General features: G+C 39.3%; 1 protein-coding gene across 9 annotated transcripts in view; it reads left to right on the top strand.

Moving 5' to 3' along the window:
• Positions 1 to 26,504, top strand: part of PTPRM (protein tyrosine phosphatase receptor type M) — a 522,696-nt gene that overhangs the window by 152,212 nt on the left and 343,980 nt on the right. For all 9 annotated transcript variants that reach the window (XM_068397302.1, XM_068397300.1, XM_068397299.1 and 6 more), the window contains exon 3: positions 21,144 to 21,409. In XM_068397302.1, coding sequence (XP_068253403.1) covers positions 21,144 to 21,409 — 266 coding nt within the window. The remainder of the gene's footprint in view (positions 1 to 21,143; positions 21,410 to 26,504) is intronic.

The following is a 26,504-nucleotide window of genomic DNA, read 5'->3' as shown; positions in this document are numbered from 1 at the left end:
TTTTTTCCATCTGTTAGAAAATAATTTGAGATTTTAAAGGTATGAAAGACTATTTTTGTTGTTTAATCTGGGATTAAAATTAGTTCACCTAAAGAAAGCTCTTCACATGTAGTTTAGCACACATAATCAGTAGATAGATAACTGATGGATATAAGGATGTGAATGCTTTCTATAGCTTTATGACCCTGACTGTGTGTTTAAATCACGTATATGTTGCTATTTACATAGTTTCACTTACTTATAATTAAGTTCAAAGGCTCCATCTATCTTGCAGCAATCTTCCACGAGATCAGGTTGGGACAAACCAGGCAATGTAAATGCTTGTGTACACGATCCACCTGCGGTTTTAGAAATTACGACAGCTGTGGCCCCCATTAACAGAAATTAAGGAATCGGGATTCAAGGCAGAGGAAACAGCAAAATTCAACAATTAACTTCTTTAGCCTGTTCATATATTGAGTGCCCTTTCAAACTGATTTAGTTGAAGAAAAAAAGGGGGTGGGTTGCTGAATATTGGGTCAGAGGGAAGGTACACAGGGAGATGGTCAGGAAGAAACCAAAGAGGTTGATGAGGTTGGCATCCCTGATGGAGCAAAGAAGTTAGGTAGAGTGTGGCAGGACAAGAAATTCCAGAAATTCAAAGAAAGAATTAGGCACATAAACTGTGAGAATCTTAACCTAGTTTTTGTAGGTGTGAAATAAACAGCAGTACTTGTTAATAATAATAACGTAGTGAACTAGCTGCACTCAAAAAAAAACATCCTTTCTTAGGAATCCTAGCTTTTTATAAAAATATATAGCTTTTACAGGCTCTAGTTCTTAAAGGAATTAGGTTTTGTAGGATTTTATTCTTTTTCTAGGCCTTTGTTTCCTCCTTTGCTTTTTATTCTGAAGGACTCGAAAACACTAGTTATGGACTACTGTTGATGAAAAGTTTACTCAGGGGGTATAAAGAGAGCAATTTTTCTAATCAAGTGTAAAGAATTTTAAATCAGTGAAACAGGCTTATAAATGGTAATCATTTAAGTTAGTTTTAGTGTTGATCTTGTTTTGTTTTAAAATATTTGGCTGAGGAAAAAAAGAGGATTCTAGAGAAAACAGAAGTTCAAGATTATTCTTGTCTACTTGCTTGAGCTAGACTTGCAAAGCCATAGGTTGCCCCTGAAGTAGCCACTGTTAGAATATATCTCAGAATTTTTGCCCCTGACTTTAGACAAAACAAGGAGATTCGTAACACTTTCTTCTCATTCTTCTCAGCTGCCAAAGCAGGCTGCAAGTTAAATTATTTCGTGTTAGCAATATTGCCAGCCCCTACAACTAGATGAAGTTCTGGATGAAGTTTTTTAAAAAAAGAGCTTGTCTACCATTGACACTTTTCAGTCATTGCTTTTTCACTTTCCTGGTATGACCACTGTGAATTTTATTACTGAAATACCAGAAAAGGTGACAGACCATTATAAAAAGATGAGAGGAAGCAGTATAATTGTAAGACTGGACTGATTCATTCTCACTGACCTCCATTACAATAATGATATCAGCCAATCCACCTGCTGAAGTGATAATGAAGTAGAAGTAATTAGGATTTAATAAAAATCTCCCTTATATTATTCTTTCAGGAAATTAACTTACGTTCTGTTAAAGCTTAGTGAGTTTTACCTCCTATATCATGACAAGCCTTATCAAAATGATGGGCAAAGAGTAGGAATAGCCTAGATGCGTTTATCTATTAATTGTTCATCATACGGTGAAGTCTGTAGAGTTACAGCCTGGTCAAAAAATCGAGTTTGAGTGTTACGAAATGGATGATGTTGCTGCCTAACTGAAAAGTTTTCTTTCTTTTAAAATAAGGTATATTTCAAATATTAAAAAAACGCTCTCTATCTCTAGATGACTTCCATAAGAGAGTAAAAGGGGATTACTCTTCAAGAGACTGTTTTAGTTCCAAAAGTTAGTGCAAACTTTAAACAAAATGCAAACAGTGGTGCACAGCTTCTTTGGTGTGACAAATAATTAATTCTGTGCATAAACAGCATTCAGTACATTGCTGTTTGTTGTGCTTCACATAGCAACTTCTGTGTCTCAGCAGGCATTTCAGAATATTTGTTTAAAATATCCCCACACTTCAAGAAATATGTTTACAAGAATTTTATTTCAAATGTTTTCAATGTGTTCTTAAATCTTAATCTCTGAATTTGTAAATCCGTAATTGTGCAACATGTGAAAAAGATTGCTGACATCTGCTAACTAAGCGTGCATTTACTTTTCAGTAGACTATTCTCAACTTTGCTCTTTAGTTCAGCAGGTGATAAGAAGGAATAGAAGACAGATGACTTGGAAGAATATGACAAGTGTAACAGAGAGTGAGCGAGTGAGCAGTGCTCATTGTTCCAACAGACTTAACAAACAATTGGTTTACCTGAGGATCTGGGCTCTTCACTGTGCTTCAGAGAGTGGGTGTTTTCTAAGGGGTGGTTTTGTTTATATTCTAGCTTTTCTGAAGAAGGGACTTACGACTCTTAAGGAAGCTGGAAGAGGCAGGCATCTATTTCAAACAAGTCAACTTCTAAAGTAACTTTAGAAAAGTGTATTTATGGTACCGTATCTACCACTATTTTTTTTTTCTTTTAATTCCATCTCCATTTTGGTTTGAACATATAGCTTGGAGTCTGGATGTTCCTATATACAAAGTACTGTCCAACATGCACAAAGTACACTGGAAAATGGGGGCTATATTATTTTTATTTTGGCTAAGTATTAGAGCTGTAGGTATTACTTGCAATAGTAGCTGATTTCAAAAAAAAGTCTGGGCTATAAATGAAGTTTTTAGTTTTAGTACGTTCTGCCACTGATATGATTTCCTTGGCAAATTATTCCTGGGCTGATTGCAGATAACTCTTTAAAATTTGGTACACATTTTGTTTGTCTGAAAATTCACTAAAACACTTGAAAATATTTGCAAAAGTAAGGTAGGCAGGCTTCAAAGGATCACAGCAAAAATTCCAGGAGAAGGAAATGCGGTGTTGCAAACTTGGTTTTGGTAAATCAAACCAAAACTATGTTAGGTAAAATAATTATATTAGGCAAAATAAGAAGGTAACAAGTGAGATGAGAGAAGGAAAGCAAATGCTCTAGTGTCTCAAATAAAGCTAAGTGATTCTGTTGCTTGCTTAAAAATGAATTTATGTCACTATATATTTTTTGCATTCCTGCTTTTGACACCAAGTTGTAGTCTGAATGAAACACAAAGTATTTATTATATTGTAAAGCATAATTGAGTCTAGCAATTATTCAGTGTAGGATTTTCATTTTCATTTAATATTTTAATGTAATCTAATTCATTATGATAATGTTTTGTAATATTTCTGAAGATTTTGGTCTCATAAAATTTTGTTGAAGTATAGCTTATTTGATCATCCAAAACAGCCTTTGAAAGTAACAAAAAAGGTCTGTAGTACTTCAGAAGATACATTAAAATGGTTCATGTTTGCAGACAAGGAAAGGAAGTTTAATGGAATGGAGACTTTAAATCATGTCTTGGTTGAACTTAAACTAAATAAATCAGACACAATAAATATAAGTCAGTTTGGAAACTGATTTTTTTATTAAATGTTAAAAATACGTCATGATGGTTTGGCATAGCTACACCTTATACTATTGCCTACACTGATTATTTTCGTGGTTACCTAGATACAAGGCTCAGCTTAAGGCTGCTTGCTTGTACATAGCAATTTGCTCTGAATAGTAGGGGTGCAGAAATAAGAAGCTGTTGATGTAAAACATGTTAATGATGAGTGACAGGCAGAAGCATTAAGGCGTACTTGTAGTAAAACCCTACTGTAGCCGTCATTGCCATGGTCAGCCTTTACCTCCCTGCTGCAGTGCCTTGCAACGGGGATGGGTTGCTCCAGTGGTGGGTTGGTAAGGGATGCTTTATGCCGCTCAGCAGCATCACAACAACCATTACTTGACAGACAGAGTTCACAGAATCACAGAATCAACCAGGTTGGAAGAGACCTCTGGGATCATCGAGTCCAACCGTTGCCCTGGCACCACCCTGTCGACTAGATCATGGCACTAAGTGCCATGTCCAGTCTTTTCTTAAACACATCCAGAGATGGTGACTCCACCACCTCCCTGGGCAGCCCATTCCAACGTCTAATGACCCTTTCTGAAAAGAAATTCTTCCTAATGTCCAACCTGAACCTCCCCTGGCGAAGCTTGAGGCTGTGTCCTCTTGTCCTATCACTAGTTGCCCGGGAGAAGAGGCCAACTCCCACTTCACTGCAACCTCCCTTCAGGTAGTTGTAGACTGCAATAAGGTCACCTCTGAGCCTCCTCTTCTCCAGGCTAAACAACCCCAGCTCCCTCAGTCGTTCCTCGTAGGTCAGACCCTCCAGACCCTTCACCAGCTTGGTCACCCTCCTCTGGACTCGCTTCAACACCTCAACATCTTTCTTGAAGTGCAGGGCCCAGAACTGGACACAGTACTCAAGGTGCGGCCTCACCGGTGCCAAGTACAGAGGGATGATCACTTCCCTAGACTGGCTGGCTGCACTATTCCTAATAGAGGCCAGGATGCCATTGGCCTTCTTGGCCACCTGGGCACACTGCTGGCTCATGTTTATCCAGCTGTCGATCAGCACCCCCAGATCTCTTTCCACCGGGCCGCTTTCTAACCACTCTTCCCCCAGCCTGTAGCGCTGCATGGGGTTGTTGTGGCCGATGTGTAAGATCCGGCACTTGTTCTTGTTGAACCTCATGCCGTTGCTCTCGGCCCATCTATCTAACCTGTCCAGATCCCTCTGTAGGGCCTTCCTACCCTCCAGCAGATCGACACTCCCACCCAGCTTGGTGTCATCTGCAAATTTACTGAGGGTGCACTCAATCCCTACGTCTAGATCATCTATAAAGATACTGAACAGCACCGGCCCCAGAACTGAGCCCTGGGGAACACCGCTAGTGACTGGCCGCCAGTTGGACTTTGCCCCATTCACCACCACTCTCTGGGCTCAGCCATCCAGCCAGTTTTTAACCCATCAAAGAGTCCACCCATCCAAGCCCCGGGCAGCCAGTTTGTCTAGGAGTTGAAATGGGGATTTTAAAAAAAAAAAAAGGATTAGTGGAACATGTGTAACATCCTAGGAGCGGGGAAGGATGGGTAAGGGGCTGGCAGTGAATGTGCCATGTGTAATGTTGTCATCTTTCCCGGTCTGAGCTGTGGGCTGAGGGCGCAATGGAACGGCTTGGCTGGCACCCCGCTCCCTTCCCCGCAGGCCTGAGGGTCAGCATCCGTCCTCCTGCAGGAGGACCCTGTGCTCCCTCCCTCCCTTTGGCAGGAGTTGTTTGCACTTGCCTTGGCCTCCTGGCTGCTCGCCCTTTCTGTTTGGGGATACAGCCCCAGCGGGAGCCTTCTCTGTCCCCCCGACAGCCAGGCCTGGCTTGGCAGGGGCAGCCATGGCGGGGAAAGGACAGAGCAGGGGCTGCAAATGGCAGCCTGGGGCTCGCTCAGGGGTCATCCATGAAAGTGTCAGTGGGGAGAGACACGTCTCCATGGGGAGCATGGAGAAGCAGAACAGGTCATGAAGATACCAGGCTAAAATTATTGCAGAAAAGGGTGAGATGATCTAAAAAAATGTCACTTTAGTTTCCTAGGTTTTATTTGGCTAATATATAATTAAATTCAGGGGATTCTGCTATCCTGTTCAACTTTTAGCCTAGAAGCTTTAAAGGTAAGACAAAATCAATGTAGAAGAAAAGTGATGAGCATTTGTTATCTTTTAGTTTGGTTTCTGTTTGATTCTGCTTTATCCTGCAGCGTATTTTAAATACATCTAAATGCACATTCCCATTTCACAGCAGTGAAAACACTTATTTATCCCTCTTCCCCCTCAGAATCACTCACATTCCTTAATATTTAACATCTGGATTAAATTCTGGGTTTGAAAAAAGTTTTCAAGAGTTTAAGTCACTGTTGTCCAAATTTTTTTGGCTTAAGCACTGCTACCAGGCCTTAACTTTTCATATGGACCACCAGCCACCCTTAATATAAAATTTAACTGAAAACACCATACTGAATGGTGCTGAATATGGTTCTGCATGGTTCAGTTGCTCTGCGTAATTTGGGAATTACCAGTCTACTGAGAAATGCTTAAATTTTGTTGGAAAAAGTAGTTTCGGGACTTAGGAGTCTGAATTTTGCTGAATTAACTAGCACTTCCTTCTCAGGGCAAGGGTTAGTTCAGATGCTCTACTAATATGCACAGTATATATATGTGCCAAAATAATTTTACAGCTTGCAGGTCCTAAATTGCTGTCTTTTGCTACTGTACTTTGTTGACAAATAGCTCTCACGAAATCAACTCCAGGATTTCTGTATCACTTATGTATTTTTGAAAAATGTATGCGTGAATACAATGGTATTTCAATTAACATTTTTTAAATAAGCTGTGAAATGTCAGGTTCTTGTGATTGCAGGAACTCAGAACTCCAGAAAGCATCATGCAGAAATATTATGCATGTACCTTCTCAATTTTTAATCCTATTGAAGCCAAATTAAGTAAGTATCTAAGTGCTTTCCTGAATGGTACTTAAGCACATCGTTAAGCCCTTGTGTTAATTAAGAGTCTTATGCTTTCCTTCTTGGAAAAAAAACTGACCCTGTTGTTCTCTTGAGTGACAATCTAATTCCTGGGATTGTGAGTCATGGAAACTGGAGGGTTTATTTCAGTGATGAATCAGGCCCATATTAATATCTTCAATGCACCTCTAGCAGACTAGACTTGAAAATAGGTATATCAAACAATATCCTCCATGGGAGTGGACAGGAAAAAAATGATATATAGTTCCATGGGGTAAGATGTCAGCTTCATTAGGTACAGCGGTTAAATGATTTATGGACGTTTTCTGCTATATTTAAGGTGGGTACAAGTTGAGACTAACTAGGACATAGCAAATAGCTATAGTAGTAAAAGACTTAAAACCAGTTCCTTCTGGGGCTTGGAAAAAGTCTCTTTAAAAGAATAAGAAGCAAAATTCCCACTTTATCGGTGTGCAGATGGCTTTGTAAAGTCTGCCTGTTGCCACAATGAAGGAAATTATTGTGTGAATAAACACAGACAAATTGGCAACCTGCACAGTATTCATTATTTGTGATGTAGTCTGTGATGTCATCTCTTCTAGATAAGAGCCTTTAAAGGTAGATTGTACTGTAGTGGTTAACATGTCTAGAATAAAATAGGCAAGAGTAAGTCTTTTTTCTTCCTGGAATGCCAAGAAAGTGCTTTTTGCAGAAAGAATTTTGTTTTAGAGTGAGATTTCAAATTTGTGGAATTAATAGTTAAATATATGCTTTAAACGAATACAATCCTTATGCCTTAAATTATTTTTGTTTTTTTCATTTGTCTTGTGTGGAAACCCTTTCATGTAACCCTGTCGTATAACTTGGACCCTGGATAACAAATACCTCTGTACTTTTTACTTGCTTTAGAATTTGGAAATCAGGTAGGAAAAAAGAAATCTGAACTCTTAAGATATGTCACTCTTCTCTCTACCATAGCTAAGTGTAACAGGATCCCTAAGAGGAGAAAACCTAAGTGAAATATGGCTTTATATACCAACTTGTAGAAAATGCTGTCAGCTGCTTCTATGACAAAGGCATTAAAAAAGAGAGAAAGAAATCCAGGAATGGAGAGGTAATGGGTCTTTAATTCCTATACAGAGCAAGTCCAACTAATGCAATATTTCAGGCTGATATATACACATACACATATATAAATCTTGGTGTAGACCAGAGTTAAATTCATTTTTTAAAAGCAGATTTTGAATTCATGGTTGTGAGTTTTTCATGTTTGTTTTGTTGGGGTTTTTTCAAGATTGAAGTAAGAGCCCCAATTGCATGTGCTATTATATCAGTTTTAAAGCTTTCATATTGTTAGAATATAGGTTGACTGTGCCGACTGATTGCTGTGTATAATTTAGCCTGTAGAAAGTGCAGTAGTTTATCCATTAAGGCTTAAACTGTCATGTAGTTGCCATGGGGCACGTGAGTGCCTTTATGCTGGTATAACATAGTGCTTTCCTGTGGGGACATGGGCTCAAGAGTAAAGGTCCTGAGCCATCCTGTCGCTCATCAGCTAAACACAGGCCCTGATGCGCTTAAAATTTTACTCAGTGAGTCTTATTTAAGGTTTCTGAAGTGTTTCTGTAAAGGAAAAATGCTGTAAATGCTAATCTAAAATAATTTGTATTTTAACTGGGCAAAAAGCCCACTACTTGTGTTTTGGAGTTTCAATGAGTGATTCAGTTCAGGAAAACAAACAAACAAACAAAATATGAAAGTAGCTTTTAGGGAAGCATCTCTGTACTTACACTGATGAACTTCTGATTTCTGAGCAGGATTTTTTACGTGGAAGTAAAAGAATTGAGGCTATGTGCGGTCCACGCTGAGGGAGCTTTCAGATGAATGTATTAAACAGATGAGAAAAAGATGGTTGCTTTGATTCAAAAGAGTAGGTTAAACACTGCATTGTAGTCTACTGTAGATCTGTGGTGTTTTTTTTGTTTTTATTCTACCCTACTCTTTGATAGATAAGGGAGATTTCCTGTGAGTTATCTTTATTCATACTCATGAAACCAGGAGTAAATTACTCCAGTAGCAGAACGGCCCTTGAGGCTAATATGCTTCTAAAATTACTGATATGTCAAACAAGTTTTCAGAAGGCTCTGAATTGTTGTGGGATTTACTGCCACAAGCAATATAGTAGTGTTTTGTTTTCTCACAGGTCTGTGACAAACTATCAGACATTTGACATCCATCTTCTGAATTCCACTCATTTGCACGTGCTGTGTTACTGCAGATACTAATCTGTGCAACACCTTACTAGTAGTTTACACACCTGATAGTATTATGATGACAATTTGCCTTTATCAGTAATTTGGAAATTGGTAATAGGCCAGGTGGCAGTACGTTTTCTCTCCCATACAGAGAATACTGTATGCAGAAAGTACCATGACAGTCTGCTTTTAAATTAAAAGTAGCTTATTGCTGAGGTGATCTAAAATTTGGAAGAGTATACGTAGATATGATTGTTAGTCAAACATTAACCTAGCAACCTAAACCTGAAACAAAATCGAATTTCTATAAAAGTTGTAAAGCTCACTGTCTTAGGGCCTTGAGCAGCTTTTTATATTAGCCTCTGTGTTTAACAAACCTTTCAGCCTGTCATTGGGAAGGGAGAAGAGCACCAGTAGCACTTAACCCTGTTCTTGGAGATGGCCCTTTTCAATAAGGATAACACACAGGATCAACCCATGTTCCCCCCGAGCCCCCCTTATTGTATTCACTTCCCCAAAGCTTTTACCTGAAGAGTAGCTGATTTACCCCAGGAGCTCCTCTGAAACATGTTAAAGCTGATTTCTGCTTATCTCCTGAGTATTGTTTCTTAAATGCTGAATTGCATGGTTGAATGGTTTACAAAAATAAAGACTAATGTTATTGGTGGTGCAGCAAAGTGAATGTGCTTAGAAAAGAAGGGAGACTGTCTGAGCTACAACATTAATTGTAGGCATGTGCTAGTTAGCTTTACGGATACTTATCTTCACTGACAAAACAACTATCTCATGCTTTGAATCCCAAGTTACAATAAAATACAAGTTGATATGTAAGGAACTCATTGGAAAACATGGCTTGCAATTTTGCTTGCTGCCCTCACTGCATGTGCAACTGGTAATGTGGGGACCAAAGGCAGGAGTAAAGTTGGATTGGGAAGGAGCAAGCATGGGAAAAAGAGGGATACAGGGATAAAAGAGGCTCATCGAGTGTAAATAGCTGACCACTCAGTATGCTGCTGTGACTCTGCCTGATGCTTGACCACCGCAGTCTATCCTGTGTTCTTATTAAATCCTATTTTTAACCATCTTGTGTGTGGGTGGACTGTCATCTTCAATGTGTTTGTGAATGCTCATGAACTTCAAACTAAGCTAACCAGAGAGTAGTAGAAGAGATTTGAGTGCCAGTGGCTGGTGTGGGACCATGAAAGTCAGGGGCTCTTGGGTCTAGGGGCCAGCACCTGGGGAGGAGCAGGGTGTGGGTTCCTCTAACAGACTGACATGGTTCCTCTAACATTAGCTGGAGAGGAGGAACAGGATGGGGCTGTCAGTGCTGTCTGTGGGAATGCTCTCTGTGTTCATAGGGGTGCTGGTAAAGGCCCTGTTTTTCTGTCTGTATTTGATCTGTGAGGCCATCTCTCTCTGTGTGTATGTCTGTCTGTCTATGTTGGGAAGCCTCACCACCATCTCAATCTGGGGACATGGAACTGCAGTAGCCTTGTGTCTGTCAGGCTGGGAGAGGAGGACTTATCCTGGGTCCTGAGAGTAGCCTAGATTCTGCTACTTAGATACTTTGTGGTGTTTTGCCAGTGTTTGTATCATTACAATTTTCCCCAGAAACAGTTTTATACCTGTTGTTGCATCCTTGTTAAAGAAGTTAAATGGCATCTAGTTTAATGGTGATCCAAAGAGAATCCCACTTGCAGAACCTCATCCCTTGTTTACTGGGATTTCTTCAATAACAGTTGCTTCAGTTATTCAGATTTTAATACATTTGGTGTGTTCTGTTATGCTGCTCTAATCAGTTTGTTTACTATGTTAAGCTCTTCACAGAAGTCTTTTATATGTTTAGCTGATATCTTTTTCAGCAATACTTGCAATCCCCTCCAACTGTAAAACCAGGCTTTTTTTTTCTTTTTTTGTAAGACCTGTTTGTCTGTTACCATGTTGATTGCTACAATTTCTGTTCCTATCCTTTAATCCTTTATTTACTGAATCCTGTATTTTGACTTTCCTTATTTTGTTTAGGATAGATCTAGCAGATTTTTCTAGCAGACCTCTTCCAATCTCACTGCAGGTACACAGGCTAAAGAATCAACTGGTGGAGCTGTGCCCTGTTACGAACAGACAAGGCAAGGAAGCATCTGTGAGTGTAGAAAGAGCCTTTGTGCTAAACAAGTTTTATTCTGAGGTTGGAAACTTCATCTTGTTTCCTTGAAAACAGAAGGAACATGCAAAAAAAATCTTCATGCAGATACTGTCATTCTGTGTGTGACAAATGAGATAATGGTTCAAGGTGTCTTGTAAAATTATTTTTTGTATGCACATTATATGCTGTGGTAAGTCCATGGTTGGTAACTGCATGATTTTTGGTCAGGGGCAGTTCTTTGAAGAGGGGGAGAGGATTTCTTCTTTGAGAGCACTTGGCCGTTGGAGAAGCTTTTCCAGGGAAGAACAGGGCAGGCAGTAACAGATGTGCTGACTGGGGAGCTCGCACTTGGGGAGTTTTCATAGAATAATGGGGAAGAGACACAAAACCAGGCTAGAGATGATGAAAAGAGGGAAGATTTTTCTGTTGACCCAGAGGAGAACAAGTAGAGTTTGTTGAAACCGTAGAGGCTATTGAAAGTTGCTAGTGTGAAAAGCAGGTCTGGAGGGAAAGGGCCCTTGTTGCAAAGACACAGTTGGGCAGAAAAGGTGTTTGTTTTCAAATGGCTGTGTTTTATCTCTCTCACCCAAAAGAATCTGGTTTTTCAGACAGAAGAGAGTTTGTTCAAGTTTATGTTCTAATAAAATATCGCTTCTTCAAAGCCCTTTTGGTATTTTTTGGTGTGTTCACTTTAAAGAAAAGGTTCAGACAGGTCTGTCTCAAAACTCTGGCATGCTTGAGATCCAGTCATAGCATAAAAGTTAAAAAAATGTTACAGCTGGTGAAAGGTATTAGGCCAGCTTTAAAGAAATCCCGCTGACTGCATCATGAGGACTCTTGAGAGAATTTGAAGAAAACTTTGTGTACCTTTTGTGGGAAGCTGTCTATTGTGAGTGCGTTCTATAAATCAGTTCACTGTTTTAACAGTTTGTAGCACACTTCTTACTGGCTGTAGAAGCTACTGGTGGAGCTGCCAGAGCATATCGTGTTAGGCCAAACATGGGATGAGGGATCTTAGAGAAATTAAAACAAACAGGAATGTTGTCCTGTACCCAACTTGTCTCTTTGAAGCCCAATTGGATCACAGTTTCTTTAAAAAAAAAATAAGAAAACCAAACACCTCTCCCAAGCAGTTGTACCTCTTGTCTGGTTAGCTGCCTGTGGATTTTCTGAGTGACTAAGGCTGGTAAAGAAACCTCCTTCTGCCTGTGGGGGGCCTGCTTTACTGCCTTGGGGCTGGGCTGCGTCTGGGGTGGCCCTCCAGGGGCAAGAGTAGTAGCACAATTCCTTGGCGATTTTGTTGCCCCAACCGCCTCTCCCCCATCAAACACAGGGAGAGTTACTTTGTAATTGCATTTGCCTTATATTCAGGCAAGTCAGGTTTCCTGTTTAAAAAAGAAAGAAATCTTTCCTTCATGAGTGAAGTTCAACTGTGTTCCCTTTTCCCTGCCCTTCGGAAGGTTTTATACAAACCCAGCATTAACTGATCTTTGTTCCAAATTGACAATATTCTACATGTACAACGTTGGGTGTTGTGTACACCCACAACATTGAAGCCAGAGAAGCTTGTGATATGTCATATTTACAGGATCTTTAACTGCAGGTAACAGTCAAACGTGTGAGCTTTAGTTTTCCCTTCCATTACTCCGCATGGTATTTTTAATTCAGATGAATATATTCTCTTCAGTATTCTTTCTTTAAATGCACATATGGTTTGCAATACAGAGACTTATCATCTTCTGCATACCAGCCATCCAGCTATAGGACAATACTGTTGACTTTTTAGGGTTTTTTGCATAAACTAGCAACTTTATCAACAGGGGAAGATGGAGGAAATACTTTGCAATGTATAGTTTCCCCCAGTTTGCATGTATATATTCAAAGAATGATCTTTGTTCTTATTCTGGAGCCGTACTGATTTGAAAATGGATTGGGGTTGTCCACTGTGACACCCTCACATGGGTGAACACTTTACACCTTCATCTCAGAAATGCTGAATCCCTTCTGTTAAAGGCTGTCTCTCTTCAGGCTTGAGGGTAGAAATGAGTCCAGTTCCTTTTCGTGTTACTTTGTGTGAAGGAGACTTTGGAAAGATCCACATTGTCCTCTAATTTCAATTAACTGAAATTGATTCTTTCGAGTATTTGCCTGCTCCCTGCTCTGGAATACTCAACCTGAATTTGTCTTTTCCAGTCCTAGAGAGATGCTGCTGGATAGCTCTGCATTTTAAAAGTCTCCCTAGGTCTGGCTTTGTGTGTCCTGGAGTCATGAATCTTCACATGATATGTTCTCCCCAACTGTTTCCATCCCATCCTTCCTCACTCCATCTCCTTTTCTTCACCTATAACCTTCATAGTTTTATTTTCAAGTTATCATCTCTGCAGCAGAGGATATTTTTATTTTTGTTAATTAGTATCCAGTGTACTCCAACATATGGATAATTTGCCTTTTCTTACTTTGCTTTGTATTTTTTCTAAAATGCAATGGTTGGTTCAGAAGTTGAATCTGAAACTTTAGACAGATCTCAGAATTTGTCCACATGCAGTTCTTTTCTCTGATGGCTTGTGAACTTATGTGTGTATGGACTTCCTATATATTGCTTGCTTTTTGCAAAGAGGTAATATTAGTTATATAAGAAACGGCCTTCAAAATGTCAATACAGTGTTTGAAAATGTAGAAGAGTCATGAAGGAAACAGAACAAAGATCATACAATGAATAATAAAATTCATTAAATATTGAAATTCTTTAGATACTGAAAAGGATTGAAAAAAGAAACAGCATTCATCAGAAAGCAGTTCTTTTAGAGATTACTGGCTATTGGAAAAGGGACTGCAGAAATACATGATTCAGAAATATGTGATTTCGTGTTTGTGTTTGATCAAAACAATTTCTAATAATGGAAGATGTGTCTATGCATATGAGATGAGGAAGAATTTGAAGAATTGAATTTGGTGAAAGAATTATAAGGCTTATTAGGCTTATTAGTTGTTCTGCTAAAACAAAGATGGCATTATGGGTAGAAGTTGGATTGATCTTTTCAAACAATATACAGAATTTATGATGGAATAGTTTAACAGATTTTTTTCAAGAGTTTTAGTAGTTGAGAATTTGCAAGATAAACAACTTGAAAGTTGAGATGATTCATGTTTTTTTTAGGATTGGTAATAAATAATGATTAAAATTATCACATTGTCACGGTTTAAAGCTGGGCCGGCTATTAAACCTGTGGCAGACGCTCTCTGTTAACCCTCCTCCCCCCCCCCCCACCCCCCCCCCCCACCCAAAGGGAAAGGGAAAAGGGAGAGAGACTTATGGGTCGGAAAATTAAAACAGTTTTAATAAACTATAGTAATGAAACAGAGTATAATAAGAATAATAGAAATAATCAAATATATACAAATATATACAAAACCAAGACTGAGAGCTTGGAAATCCTCCTCAGGCAGAGTTGCTCCCCCCAGCACAGGCAGAGGGGAAAATGCAGTAGCTCCCCCTGCCATCACACCTGCAGGCTTTTAACTGGAGAATTGGCAAAGCTGGTACCAATCAGTGGGAGACAGGAGGGCCCCTCCCTCCTGGGCCCCACCTCCAGGAGGTGGTGGGTTAGTGATAAATAGGAAAGTGAGAATGATGTGTATGGGATGGGATACCTTGTTGGTCAATCTTGGGTCACCTGCCCTGTCTGCTCCTCCCTGCAGGTACGACCCCCCTTCGGCTCTTCACTCATAAGCAGTGAGGAATTTAGCAGTGACCTTGGTTTCTCTAAGACTCATTGGCCTGGTTTGGGCCAAACCAGGACACACATGAAATTTAATATGAGTAAATATTGCTCGAAAGAAGTTCTTAGAATTCACCTGAGACAATAATGTTTTGTAAGTTAATGAACAGAACTGGTGGATGTTAGTTGAGGCACTGAAGGGAAGATTCGCAACTGCTGTAATTTGGCACAGCAAAATTAACACCTCATTACGCCAGTTCAGTGGTGCAAGCAGCACTGATGTTTATTTGCAGTTACCTATTGCATGGTGACTGGAAGTGGTGCATCTGAGCAGAAATTCCAACTCCTTTAGGTAGTACTAGTCATGCTTTGAGAGGTCTCTCAAATTACAGCAGCTCCATAATTTTCAAATGTTACCTGAAAACATATTTTCCTTTATCTGTAAAATTAGTAAATAGTAGGAAAAAAATACTGAAGACAAAAACTCTTCTGTGTACTAGCTTTGGGAATTAAAGTCCAAGACTGGCTGTTACTAAATTCAGGTCTTCTGCTTTCTGCAGTACTTCTAAGATGACCCGCACACATTTATAAAATATAATAAATAAAAGAGCATTTATATTGACTTTGCCTTGTCTGAAAGTGGGACCCGTAACGCTTGAGCCTTGCAATTCATCTGCGTATGCACAGCAGTTCTGGTATCTTGGATAATCACATACTTAGTCTAGGGCACGCACAGTAGTCACAATCAGTGGTGTTTTACTGGTAAAAGGTAGCCACCCCTTGTGAGTGATGGCAGTAGGGTTGGCTGGCATTTAGGGAATGCTGTTTTGTTATTAAAAAGTAACCCTTTTCCTCTACCTGATCACAGCATTTTTGGTAAAAGGTATGTTTGATACCTTTCAGCCGTACAGAGAGAGGTTTCTGTACCTGAAGGGTGTTTTGTTAATAAGGTAATACATAGAATATCTGTTCTTGAAATCAGACTTTCTGCTTTCCTTCATTTACCACATTTTTCAAATATTGAGAGTCAAAATCAACCAATACTGATGCCTAAATAAGTAAAACACCAGTATTTTAAAATTATATTTATTATTATATCAATGAAATTGCAATAGGATTGTGATGGTAACCTGGATAGGTCATGTCTGTTGTCACAGTCTGGAAGGAAAGCTAATCATTTGTCCTCAACCGTGAATAAGACTGGTGAAAAATCAACAAAGTAACTCTTTGCTCACTAGTCACATTTTCTTCATGCATGAAAAATGATATTGCATTCACCTTTATTGCATTTGACATTCCAAGTATAAAAAGTGTCTCTTAACAAGGTGATGTGACATGGCGAAAACTTGCAAAGTAACTGGAAAATCTCTCTTGTGCCATTTCTATCATTTTTGTAGGACAGCACGTTGCTTTTCCAGTTGTCAGAATTTTTTTTTGAACAAATACTTTTTTTTTTTTTTTCAGTTATTGTGTCACTCTATCTTTTGGGCATCTCTTTGTGTAAAAAATTTCATTTTCCTCTATGCTTACTTCACAGAAAATTTTCATTAATTCTAATGAGAATTACCAGGATGTTTGATTGCCCATTTACTCTGGAGCAACTCTAGTCTACATTTTCTTTTCCAAGTATTGCATCTTCTTAGAATTAATATTTTAATGAATGAAATATTTGCTGAATTACTGTTGAAACATTTTGCAGTGAGGAATTGTAAACAACAAGAGCAACTGTAGCAAATCCACCAGTTTGTTGATTTAAACCCTCTGGGTAAAATGATGAAATATGAATGATTTAGCAAGTTTGTGGATTAAAGAAGCCTGAATTTAATGGATGCTGAGCACCATCAGCTACCTTAGATTTTATTCTCAGTTTTATTTCAGTATGTACTTTCAAACTATTAAATTGCATGTAGTGCCTAAACATAGACCTAAGCACTAAACCCAAGTAAATCCCATTTAAACTTTTTGACTGAGGAAACTACCATCATCCATGTGTTTAAACATGAAAGTACATCTAGGGAAATCAAGTCACTTCAAAAGGAATATCTTTATAGTAATATGTGCACTTGCTATCTCTTCTTATGAATGAGTACTGAATTTATTATAATTTTACATGTTCTCTTGTTAAATCCTTGTTTCCTGGTAGGTAACTGTTTCCTAGCAGATATACCAGTGAATAGTTGCAGTTATTTTTTGCATGTATTTATCATGTGCCCAAATATGTGATAAACAATTCTGGAGAACTGATCCACTGTAAGAAAATATGCCATGGTGGTTTTTTTTTTTTATTTTTCATGGCTGAGAACCCCCCTTTTTTTTCATCAAAATTAAGTGTTTATTTGTGTATTGAGTTTATCCACATGCTTTAGATTTATATAACCATCTGGCATAGTATTATTTCAGCAGATGACAACAGTAAAAGTTGAAAGAGAAAATTTTTACATGACTTAACACTGAAGATAAGTTGGCTAGGTTTGGAAAAAAAACATTGTAAGAAAGATTTTAATGCATTCAATTCGCTTTTTTCTTTTACTTATGCACAGTGTATGGCTTTAAGTAAAGTATATATAATGATTTCTGTCTAATGATTATGCTTTTTTCATTGCAATACATATTAGTTTGTTTTTTTTTCTTGTGGGGAGATCCGTAGTTAGTTCTAGGAGATGAGTTGATCTTTATCAGAATTCACATGCCTGGAAAAACAGATACTGTCAAACAAAATATTGAATTCCTTCATGAGATGGCAGCCTTTCAAAGATAAGGGCTAATAAAGGGTTAAGGCACCGACTGGGTACTTCCATGAATTTATTATCCGTGTTTTCTTTTTGCTTAACCTTAGTCAAACCCCCAAAACGTTGGTGGCTTACATCTGAACTTTAGATTTGCCTGCGTGCTGGTGGTTCTGTGTACCTGAGACTTCTTGTGTCCACCTTTCATGTTCATCTGGCCCACTGAAAGAACAGACCTAAGCATTTACCTTAAAAAAAGCAGTGCTAGCTATTCTAGACAGACAGAGCACGTTCTTGTACTCAAGCAAAGCACGCAATTTCAAAGATGAGTAATGTTGCAGATGTATCTATATTCAGTTTTTCTTCATTGACTAGCTTGAAATGGCTCCGCATTAAATGGGCTGTTTTTAGATAGCTCAATGTACAGGCATCTTGGGATTTCATTGTCATGCACACAAGTTGTGGCCCATGCCTGGTGCAAGAAGTCTGTTGTCTTCTGAAACCAGACTCTTACAGTTGAGCATTCCTGGATCCATTGTCTAGATGCCTGCTTTCTTCAGGGAAGTTTTCCTTAAACACTGTCTAGAGGATATGTTTAGGCCAGAATAGAAGTTACTGTGTTCGATACAACAAGCTATTTACATGTTACTTAATCAACCCTGGGTTTAGAATACCACACTACAAGGCTGAATGTCCTTTTGGTTTTCAGCTCTGTTAAAAGTTGTATGAGTGAAGGTGCTGATCTGGGTGCACTGGAACAGAAGAAACTTCAGCTTCTGAAAACAGTTGATGGGACCTTCACAAGTGGGAACTCAAATTGTCCCAAAAGACCTCCCTGATGTTGCTTACCTCTCATGGTACTGCTACGTGGCTTATTTCCTGAGATTCAGACGAGAGTTTAGTTAAACAATTAAAAGGATGCATTTACGTCCCGCTCGGTGCCTCATGAACTAAGAAGAGCTTACAGATACTTTCTAGCAGGAAAACTAAAACAGCACATCGGAATGACATACTGCTGCTTAATTTAGTTCTCTTCAGAGATTTTATTTTCTTACCAAAAGGAAAGTAGGATTTATTCTGTTTACAGTGACATTCTTCTGTACATCTTCGCTTTAAACAAAGGAGTTACAGACAAGATTTTCAAAATAAGCTAACTGTATTCCTTTTCTTAAGCCACTGATAATTTTTCATGTGGTTCAGTTGTGTAATACATACTATATTAATCAGAATGCTATAAGTTAAATAGTTCTTAAAAATATGCTTCTATCAAGGACTGTAGGATTCTTATCAGCACTGAATATAAAATTGGTTGGATTATCAGGAAGATACTGGTTTGAAATTTTAAGGTAGCTAAGAAAAGATGGACAGTTCTCCGTGGCATTCTTGGTGGTAAGATTTAAAAAAGCTTGCCAGTTAATTTTTAGTGAACTCATGAATGCTTTAAGTGTTGTTTTGGTAACTTAACAAATTATAACTATTTTAAGGGGATTACATTTTAAATTTAAATAAACGAATTGAACGTCAGGGCATGATGGAAGGAGTATTTGTTTCTTTCCTGCCTGTTTTAAGCAAAGAGCCATGTGGCTAAATTCAAAATTTATTTGCTTCCTTTTTGTACCCAAATATATTTTTGTGGGTTTTATTTTTAACCCTCTATTGTTATAAAGTTATAGTGTTATAAAGGTGGGGAAATGTGTTATAAGTAATATAGCAGGACTAACTCTTGTTCTAGCTGAATGTCTGTTCATTCTTCACCCTTCAGTATCCTACTTAATCAAAAATTCCAACACAGGGCTTTTATACTTGGATCAACCCAAGACCATGAACAACTTAGGAACCATCATACTAAAGAAAGTGTTGCAAAGACCAAAGACTACTAACTTGGTTAGTCTCCTCTGTATAAGATAAAGACAGGAGTCTTCTCCTTAATATGTCTTCATGGAAATAAATTTAATTCTTTCTGCATTGGAGTATTTGAAGGTGTTTGTATTACAAGTTAAAAACACATAGGGCATTCTATGGTGTGCTGTTGTGTCAGGCTGAAACAGGGTGAGCACATGTGAAAAGGAGTAATAAAGAGTGTTCCTTCCTGTGCTTGTGCCAATAGTTTAGGAGCGAGGTTACTGCCTCTTGGCTGCTACATCTAGAATAGTGGGTGTGTGTGTATCCTTTTTTTTCTGCTGGTCATGGCCTTCCTACATTTTAGATTACTGAAACACAGCAAGAAACAAAATGTTGCAGATGTGTGTACTATAGGTTAGAGTATAGTGTAACTAGAAACTTGTAGAAACCAGTCCTTGCATGCAAAAGCACGTGAATCTTTTCTTCTTGCCTTCCTCAGTTTTGCTAAATGAAAAATTCAAATTCTTCTCTAGGAGAGTATGGAAAACACATTCAGTGACTTCTCCTTAGGTTACTAATGAATAGACACGACTTGGGGAAATTAATTTGATTTATTACCAATCAAATCAGAGTAGGGTAATGAGAAATAAAACGAAAACTTAAAACACCTTCCCCTCACCCCTCCCTTCTTCCTGGGCTCAACTTCACTCCTGCTTCTCTACCTCCTCCACCTGAGCAGCACAGGGGGATGGGGACTAGGGGTTGTGGTCAGTTCATCACAGGTTGTCTCTGCTGCTCCTTCCTCCTCACACTCTTCCCCTGCTCCAGTGTCGGGTCCCTTCCACGGGAGACAGTCCTCCATGAACTTCTCCAATGTGAGTCCTTCCCACAGGCTGCAGTTCTGCACGAACTGCTCCAGCGTGGATCCCTTCCATGGGGTGCAGTCCTTCAGGAAGAGACTGTTCCAGCATGGGTCCCCCACAGGGTCACAAGTCCTGCCAGCAAACCTACTCCAGAGTGGGCTCGTCTCTCGACGGGGCTGCAGGTTCTGCCAGGAGCCTGCTCCAGCGTGGGCTTCCCCCAGAGTCACAGCCTCCTTCGGGTGCATCCACCTGCTCCGGCGTGGGGTCCTCCACGGGCTGCAGTGGATATCTGCTCCACCGTGGACCTCCATGGGCTGCAGAGGGGACAGCCTGCCTCACCATGGTGTTCACCATGGGCTGCAGGAGAATCTCTGCTCCGGCACCTGGAGCACCTTCTCCCCCTCCTTCTTCACTGACCTGGGTGTCTGCAGAGTAGTTTCTCTCACACACTCTCACTCCTCTCTCCATCTGCAGTTGCTGTTGCACAGCAACTTCTTCCCCTTCTTAAGTATGTTATCACAGAGATGTTACCACCGTCACTGATGGGCTCAGCCTTGGCCAGTGGCGGGTACGTCTTGGAGCCAGCTGGCATTGGCTGTATCGGACATGGGGGAAGCTTCTAGCAGCTTCTCACGGAAGCCACTCCTGTAGTTCCCCCACTACCAAAAACCTTGCCACACAAACCCAATACAGACTGCATATAGAAATGCTCAGATAGTTGGGACCTACAACTGATTCTCTTCCAACATCTGTACATTCAGCGCAGTGCAGATCATTTCAGTGGTTTTTTGTTTGTCTCTTTCTTGCTCCAACTGTAAATATTTAGTAGTGTTGGAAAAGAATCTTGAGATTCTGAAACGTAATTTGAGATTAAATGCTGACCAAATACAAACTACTGTTACGTTAGTAGAAGCAAAACAAAATTATTATATTTTTTAATGATGCTTTAATTACAGATCACCATATTAGGGAGAGGAAAATAAAATAAAGAAATTGAACTAGTGACTTTGTTTTGCAGGTTCTTTCATGTTGGTGAATACATCTGGGAGATTTGCGGGACAGAAAGCTCATCTCCTGCTGCCCCATCTGAAAGAAAATGATACACATTGCATTGATTTCCACTATTATGTTTCAAGCAAGAGTGGATCTAGCCCTGGCACTTTGAATATATATGTGAAAGTTAATGATGGTCCTATTGGTAACCCGATCTGGAACACATCTATCACTGCTACTTGGAACAGAGCAGAACTGGCAATTAGCACTTTCTGGCCCAGTTTTTATCAGGTATGTTTTACTTTTTATGACATTTTGTTTCTCATAATAGTCATCTTGTTCTTAATCATAATTTTGAACTTAAATCAAAATAGCTTTCGGTATGTTTTGTTGATCTTTATCTTAATTATATTATTGTAGATGATTCTAAGTGTTTGTTTTTACATATGTATGGCTGTGTTTATATATTTACATATATTTATAGAAGTGTATGAAATGTGTGCACACACATGCTTTAAATGTGGGTGAAATAATTGTATTGAAACAATTTAGAAATTTTGCCATTGATGTCAGTCAATTACCTCTGTTTCTCTGTAATAAATTCACTCATTCTTTCAGTTCATTAGGGATGCTGGAATTGAATGCCAATAGATTTTATTGCATTAGAGTCTTCAAGTTTTATTTAGATCAGCAATACTTGTTGCTTTAGAACCAGCAGAATCCTTTGAGTCCTCAGTTTGAGTCTTCAGTTTGAACGCAATATCCACTTGTTCTATCCAGTAGTAATCATAAATATAATAGTAGCTATCATAGGAATGGGCTTCTGATTATATCCTAAAGATTTAGGGAGAATTTCACTTGACATTTCCTTAGGGTGCTGCTTTTTTGTAGGAGAGTTTACATGTTATACAGTTTTTTACTGTTGTATAGTAGTTCAACAGTTTTTCTCCTTCTTCCCATGAAAGTACAGTCTATGTCTCCACAAGCAAGTAATTTGGTGTGATAAGAGCAGACCAGTAGATCAAAGATGTTATTGAGGCTCCTCTCATCTTCACTTGCCGTTTGGAAAGTTTGGTTTGGATTTTATGTGGGACCCTGTGCTGAACATTGTCACTGTACTTATGGTTTGAAGCTTTCTGAAGAAAAGCTGTCTCAAAGATGGGGGTTCTTTGACTGCAGACCTTCCTAGGAAGTACCATGTTGTCATTTCACAGTGTCATTCCAGGGAGTGACAGCATCTTAATTCCTACATCAATGCCCCAACTACCAGTGTCACACGTGGCAGAGCCTTGTTTGTGTTCCTGCATGCGCTGTTTAGGGTGACCAGGTGTTTGGTGCCCATCATGTTTCGATTATGAGTTTGGCAACGTCCACTACAAGGTACTCTAGGGGGTTATAGTAGACTTGTTTCTGTGGCTGCATCAGCTGATCTGCGAGGATGTCTCAAGTGAACTGAAGCTGTTCCTTTTGTACCCTTTTTCCTCTAAGGAAAAAAACAAGCTGAAGAACTTTCTGGAGTCTTTCCCTCTGTGATTGCTTCACCCACAACTGACAGAAAGTCCTGGTCCAAAAGATGAGTTTGGAGTGCCAGGACTGTCTTGTCCTTGGAACATGGGATACTTGGCAGTGGTTGCAATACTTGCAGACCCAAAAGAGCACACTCATTTTCATTTCCTCTTGCCTCTGATAGTGTGTTCCTAGGTTATGTAGGGGGTATTGACAGGGTCCACATTTGCATCCAGTGCTTTGCCCAAGGTGGCTAGGAATTGCTACAACTGCGTTGTCAGGGCTTCCTGGAGGGGATTCAGGGTAAGTTTATGGACATCTCAGCAAAATTCACTTGTAGGACTCATGATGTGGATTTCCTATAATTGGCTGTGGACTCGATGAGGGAATACTGGCACCTGTTCCAGAAGGGCAGGCATATTGACAGAGTTGAGGTTCACCTCAGCATTGTGGGAGAAGCTGTATGCTTCCTGCTTCTCTGCAGCATGAGGCTGTATCCTGATCACGGAGTCCAAGCTTGGTTTAGCCATACCTTTACATCTCACAAGGTTAAAGGGCAATGTGTATTTTGTTGCCTGTCAGAGTTCAAGGAGTGTTTGGACAACACTCTTAGTCATATGGTTTAGTTTTAGGTAATCCTGCGAGGAGCAGGGAGTTGGATTTGATAATCCTTATGGGTCCCTTCCAACTCAAGATATTCCATGATTCTGTGACCTTACTGCAAGACTGTGGACCCCACGTTACTGATTTGATGCCAGCGTTGAGAATGCCCTCCAGTGATGCGAAAAAGCCTTTCTATCCTGACTGAAATAATGAGGTCCAGTCTGTGTTGTTAGCCTCAGTGGATGGTAGGAGAAGAGTAGAGCATCCCACAGACAATTTCATGGCTGACACTGGATATAACTCTGGGCGATTGTAACATAGGATCTGCTGGAGGGTTTTGTGAGCATGCTGGGTGGCTCAGGAGCGCTATGTGGTGTGTACACATTTTGCAGACACAGGGTGAACGTGTGGCTGTGTTGCTCATACCTAAGTCTAGCCCATAATGTCCTCGTTTGGATTTGGACTGAATTAGTAGAGGAGCTTCCGATTTTTGTTCTTCTGAAAGGAGTCTGTATTTTATGCAACAGAACTGCTTTGTGAACCAGCAGTCAGTAAAGACAAGGATTGTGCTTCAAAGCCTCACTCTAACTCTGAACCAAAATGCTAATATGGACAGGGAAATTTTAATAGAAGCAGCCCTGACTGTGACTAGTAAATTTAAGCTAAATTAACGTGTTAATAAACATACAGCTCAGTTTTAAATGTTCTGATATTAGTAATAATCTGTGTCAGATTTCTATCAATATCATACCTCTAACCGATGTCTGAGTAATATGGGTATTTGACCATAGAAACAGAAAGATAACATTTCTAGTCCACTTCCTCCTCGAGACCTGCCATCTGGACTGTTCACCCTTATTTGTAGGTGAACTGTTATATGTTTGGGTGGGGTACTGCAGTTTAGCGAATTGCCATGCATTGGCTGATAATATAATAGACACCTGAGTCTGTCTGTGATGGATTCCATGTGCTCTCTTTGCCTATGGAAATACAGAAATTTTTACATAATCTCTCTTTCACTGAGGAGTATAGTAAGTCATTTTCTTTGCATTTGCTGCATATAATCTGAAATAATACCTGGTTAGGTATTTCAATTTAGGTGATGTGCCAAAATGTCTTATGCTATACTAATATCCATACAGTCCAAAGTATCGGTGTAAAATAGTGTAGCTTCACTGGTTTCACTGTAGATAAGCTAATTTATTCTTGAGGAAGCTCTGTCTCCATTTTGAAAGCTTATGGTCAATCGTCTCCATTTTGGTTGCCTCCATCCTCTCAGAAATCTATGATGCAATTTCCTCACTTCCTCAGTGACACCTGCAGTTTCTCATTGCTTTTGAACTCTTTTCATCTGTTTTCGTGCTTTTTATTCTTCCCAGAGTCTGTTTTGGGGGGAGATAGGAAGTTAGCTGCAAGCAGCTGGGAGAAGGGCAGGAAGAGGAGAGAGGGTATATGTGGATATTGTGAGAACGTGCATCCAAGTTAGATGAGAGCTCAGATGCCTGCATGTATGGTGGGAGAAGGCAGAGGACCCATCTGACAGGTGTCTAGCACCAGGTCTGTTTTGTAAGCTGCTATTCATTTGACTCCAAAACTCCGACCTCTTTTGGCACAAATCCATGTGTTACTCACAGAACCTCCAAAATGTACAAGACTTCCTCCCAGGGATTTTCTGAGGCTGCCTGACCTTATTGAAGAAAATTAAGAATAAGTCCACTAAGAAGATTTTTAAAGAATGATATGGCCCTTTTTAACTTTTCTTATATGAGGTTGGTAGTTTCCTGATGAGTAATCTTCAGGAAAAGACTCTGCATTAGTAGATGAAGGGACAAAGCAATGTAATCGTGTGATTTTCTTTGTTGTGTTCTAAATCACCTATCCATGTAGGCATCTACATGTTTGTGAATGCCTTATAATTCCGTTCCATTAGTAGGACACCTACAAGGTGTCTAATTGCAATGAAACCAGAATGTACTATAGAACTCTGAAGACAAATTATATGATAACATTTCAGAGTTATAATATTTGTACAATTCAGGATGCTTAAAAATCAGTGGTGTTGGTCTGTTTTGCTGTTAATTCATGAAAAACAAAGGCAAAATAACTCCCACTAATGGTAGCTGACTAAAAATTAGATTGTACAGAGTGGATGAATTTTAATCCAACTTCTAAAGATGTATTTGTTTAAACCACATATTATTAACACATATGCAAAGCGTTCAAAAGATTTAATAATTAACAGTATTTTACTGTTGTAGCACCAGTTATCCAAGCTTGTTAATACCTTTCATGTTGGGTTTCCATTTAGAATTGACTCTTCAGAAGTACAGTCTCTGAACAAAGTAATTAATTTATTTTAGTGTACACTTTTCTTTTTACTAGGTAATTGTTTGTGTAGGTTTCACCTCATATAAAAGCTGTACTACATATATAAATCACAATGATAACCTGCTTGTAACATCACTAATTGTAGTTTAATTACCGCTTATTTAAACTTAAATTGTCAAGTATTCTGGTGATTAAGGATATATTTAATTCCATAATTAAATATGGAATTAAATACGGTCTTCTAAGTGCTACTGCTTAACATCTGCCTTTGACTTTAGGGTACATCTACGTTGCAGTCCAGTTACTGATTACGATATAGTTGCAGTAACATAGGTTCAAGCTGCCAAACACCTTCTGAGGGTCAAAGATAATCAGCACAGCTTGTTCTTTTCTGCTGTGCCTCCTGGTCTCTGAGCTATTTGTTTCAAAGTAGCTGGGATATTTCTACAGGAGCTAGTCTTATTTCTCTGTTATGAAATCCCTTTACGAGTGCTCCCCTGAAGGAGCATTGGCTTCCTCTTTTTATCATTGGTCACAGGAGAAATTGTTTGCTTTACTGAGCTATTGTCTACTTGGTGCGTCCTTAAGAGCATCCAGGAGTTTGTCATGCTGTTAGAGACAGCCTGCAAACAAAACAAGGCTTCGCATAATTACTAAGACCTTCACCCTCCTCCTTACTAGAATAGAATTAGGAGGTACACAGAAAAAGAGGATTAAGTGCTATGTAGATTTCTATGGGTGATGATGAGCGTGTGTTTAGATTCTTGGGGAGCAGTCTCAGTAGGTTGAGAGGCTCTAAAAGTGATGGTTTTAGATAAGAGTCAGTCCTGGAAAGGCTGCTTCTCTAGTGAGGAGAGGGTGGGAGGGTTTTTTGGGGATTGTTTTTATTTTCTGTAAAGTTTTGATTTTGTCCTCATTTGGATCCTTTAGCAGGAGGAAAATCTTTTGA

The sequence above is a fragment of the Nyctibius grandis genome, chromosome 3 (genome assembly GCF_013368605.1).
Source record: "Nyctibius grandis isolate bNycGra1 chromosome 3, bNycGra1.pri, whole genome shotgun sequence".
Taxonomy (NCBI): Eukaryota; Metazoa; Chordata; class Aves; order Nyctibiiformes; family Nyctibiidae; genus Nyctibius; species Nyctibius grandis.
The sequence above is the reverse complement of the archived record's forward strand: the minus strand, read 5'-3'. Positions and strand labels throughout refer to the sequence as shown.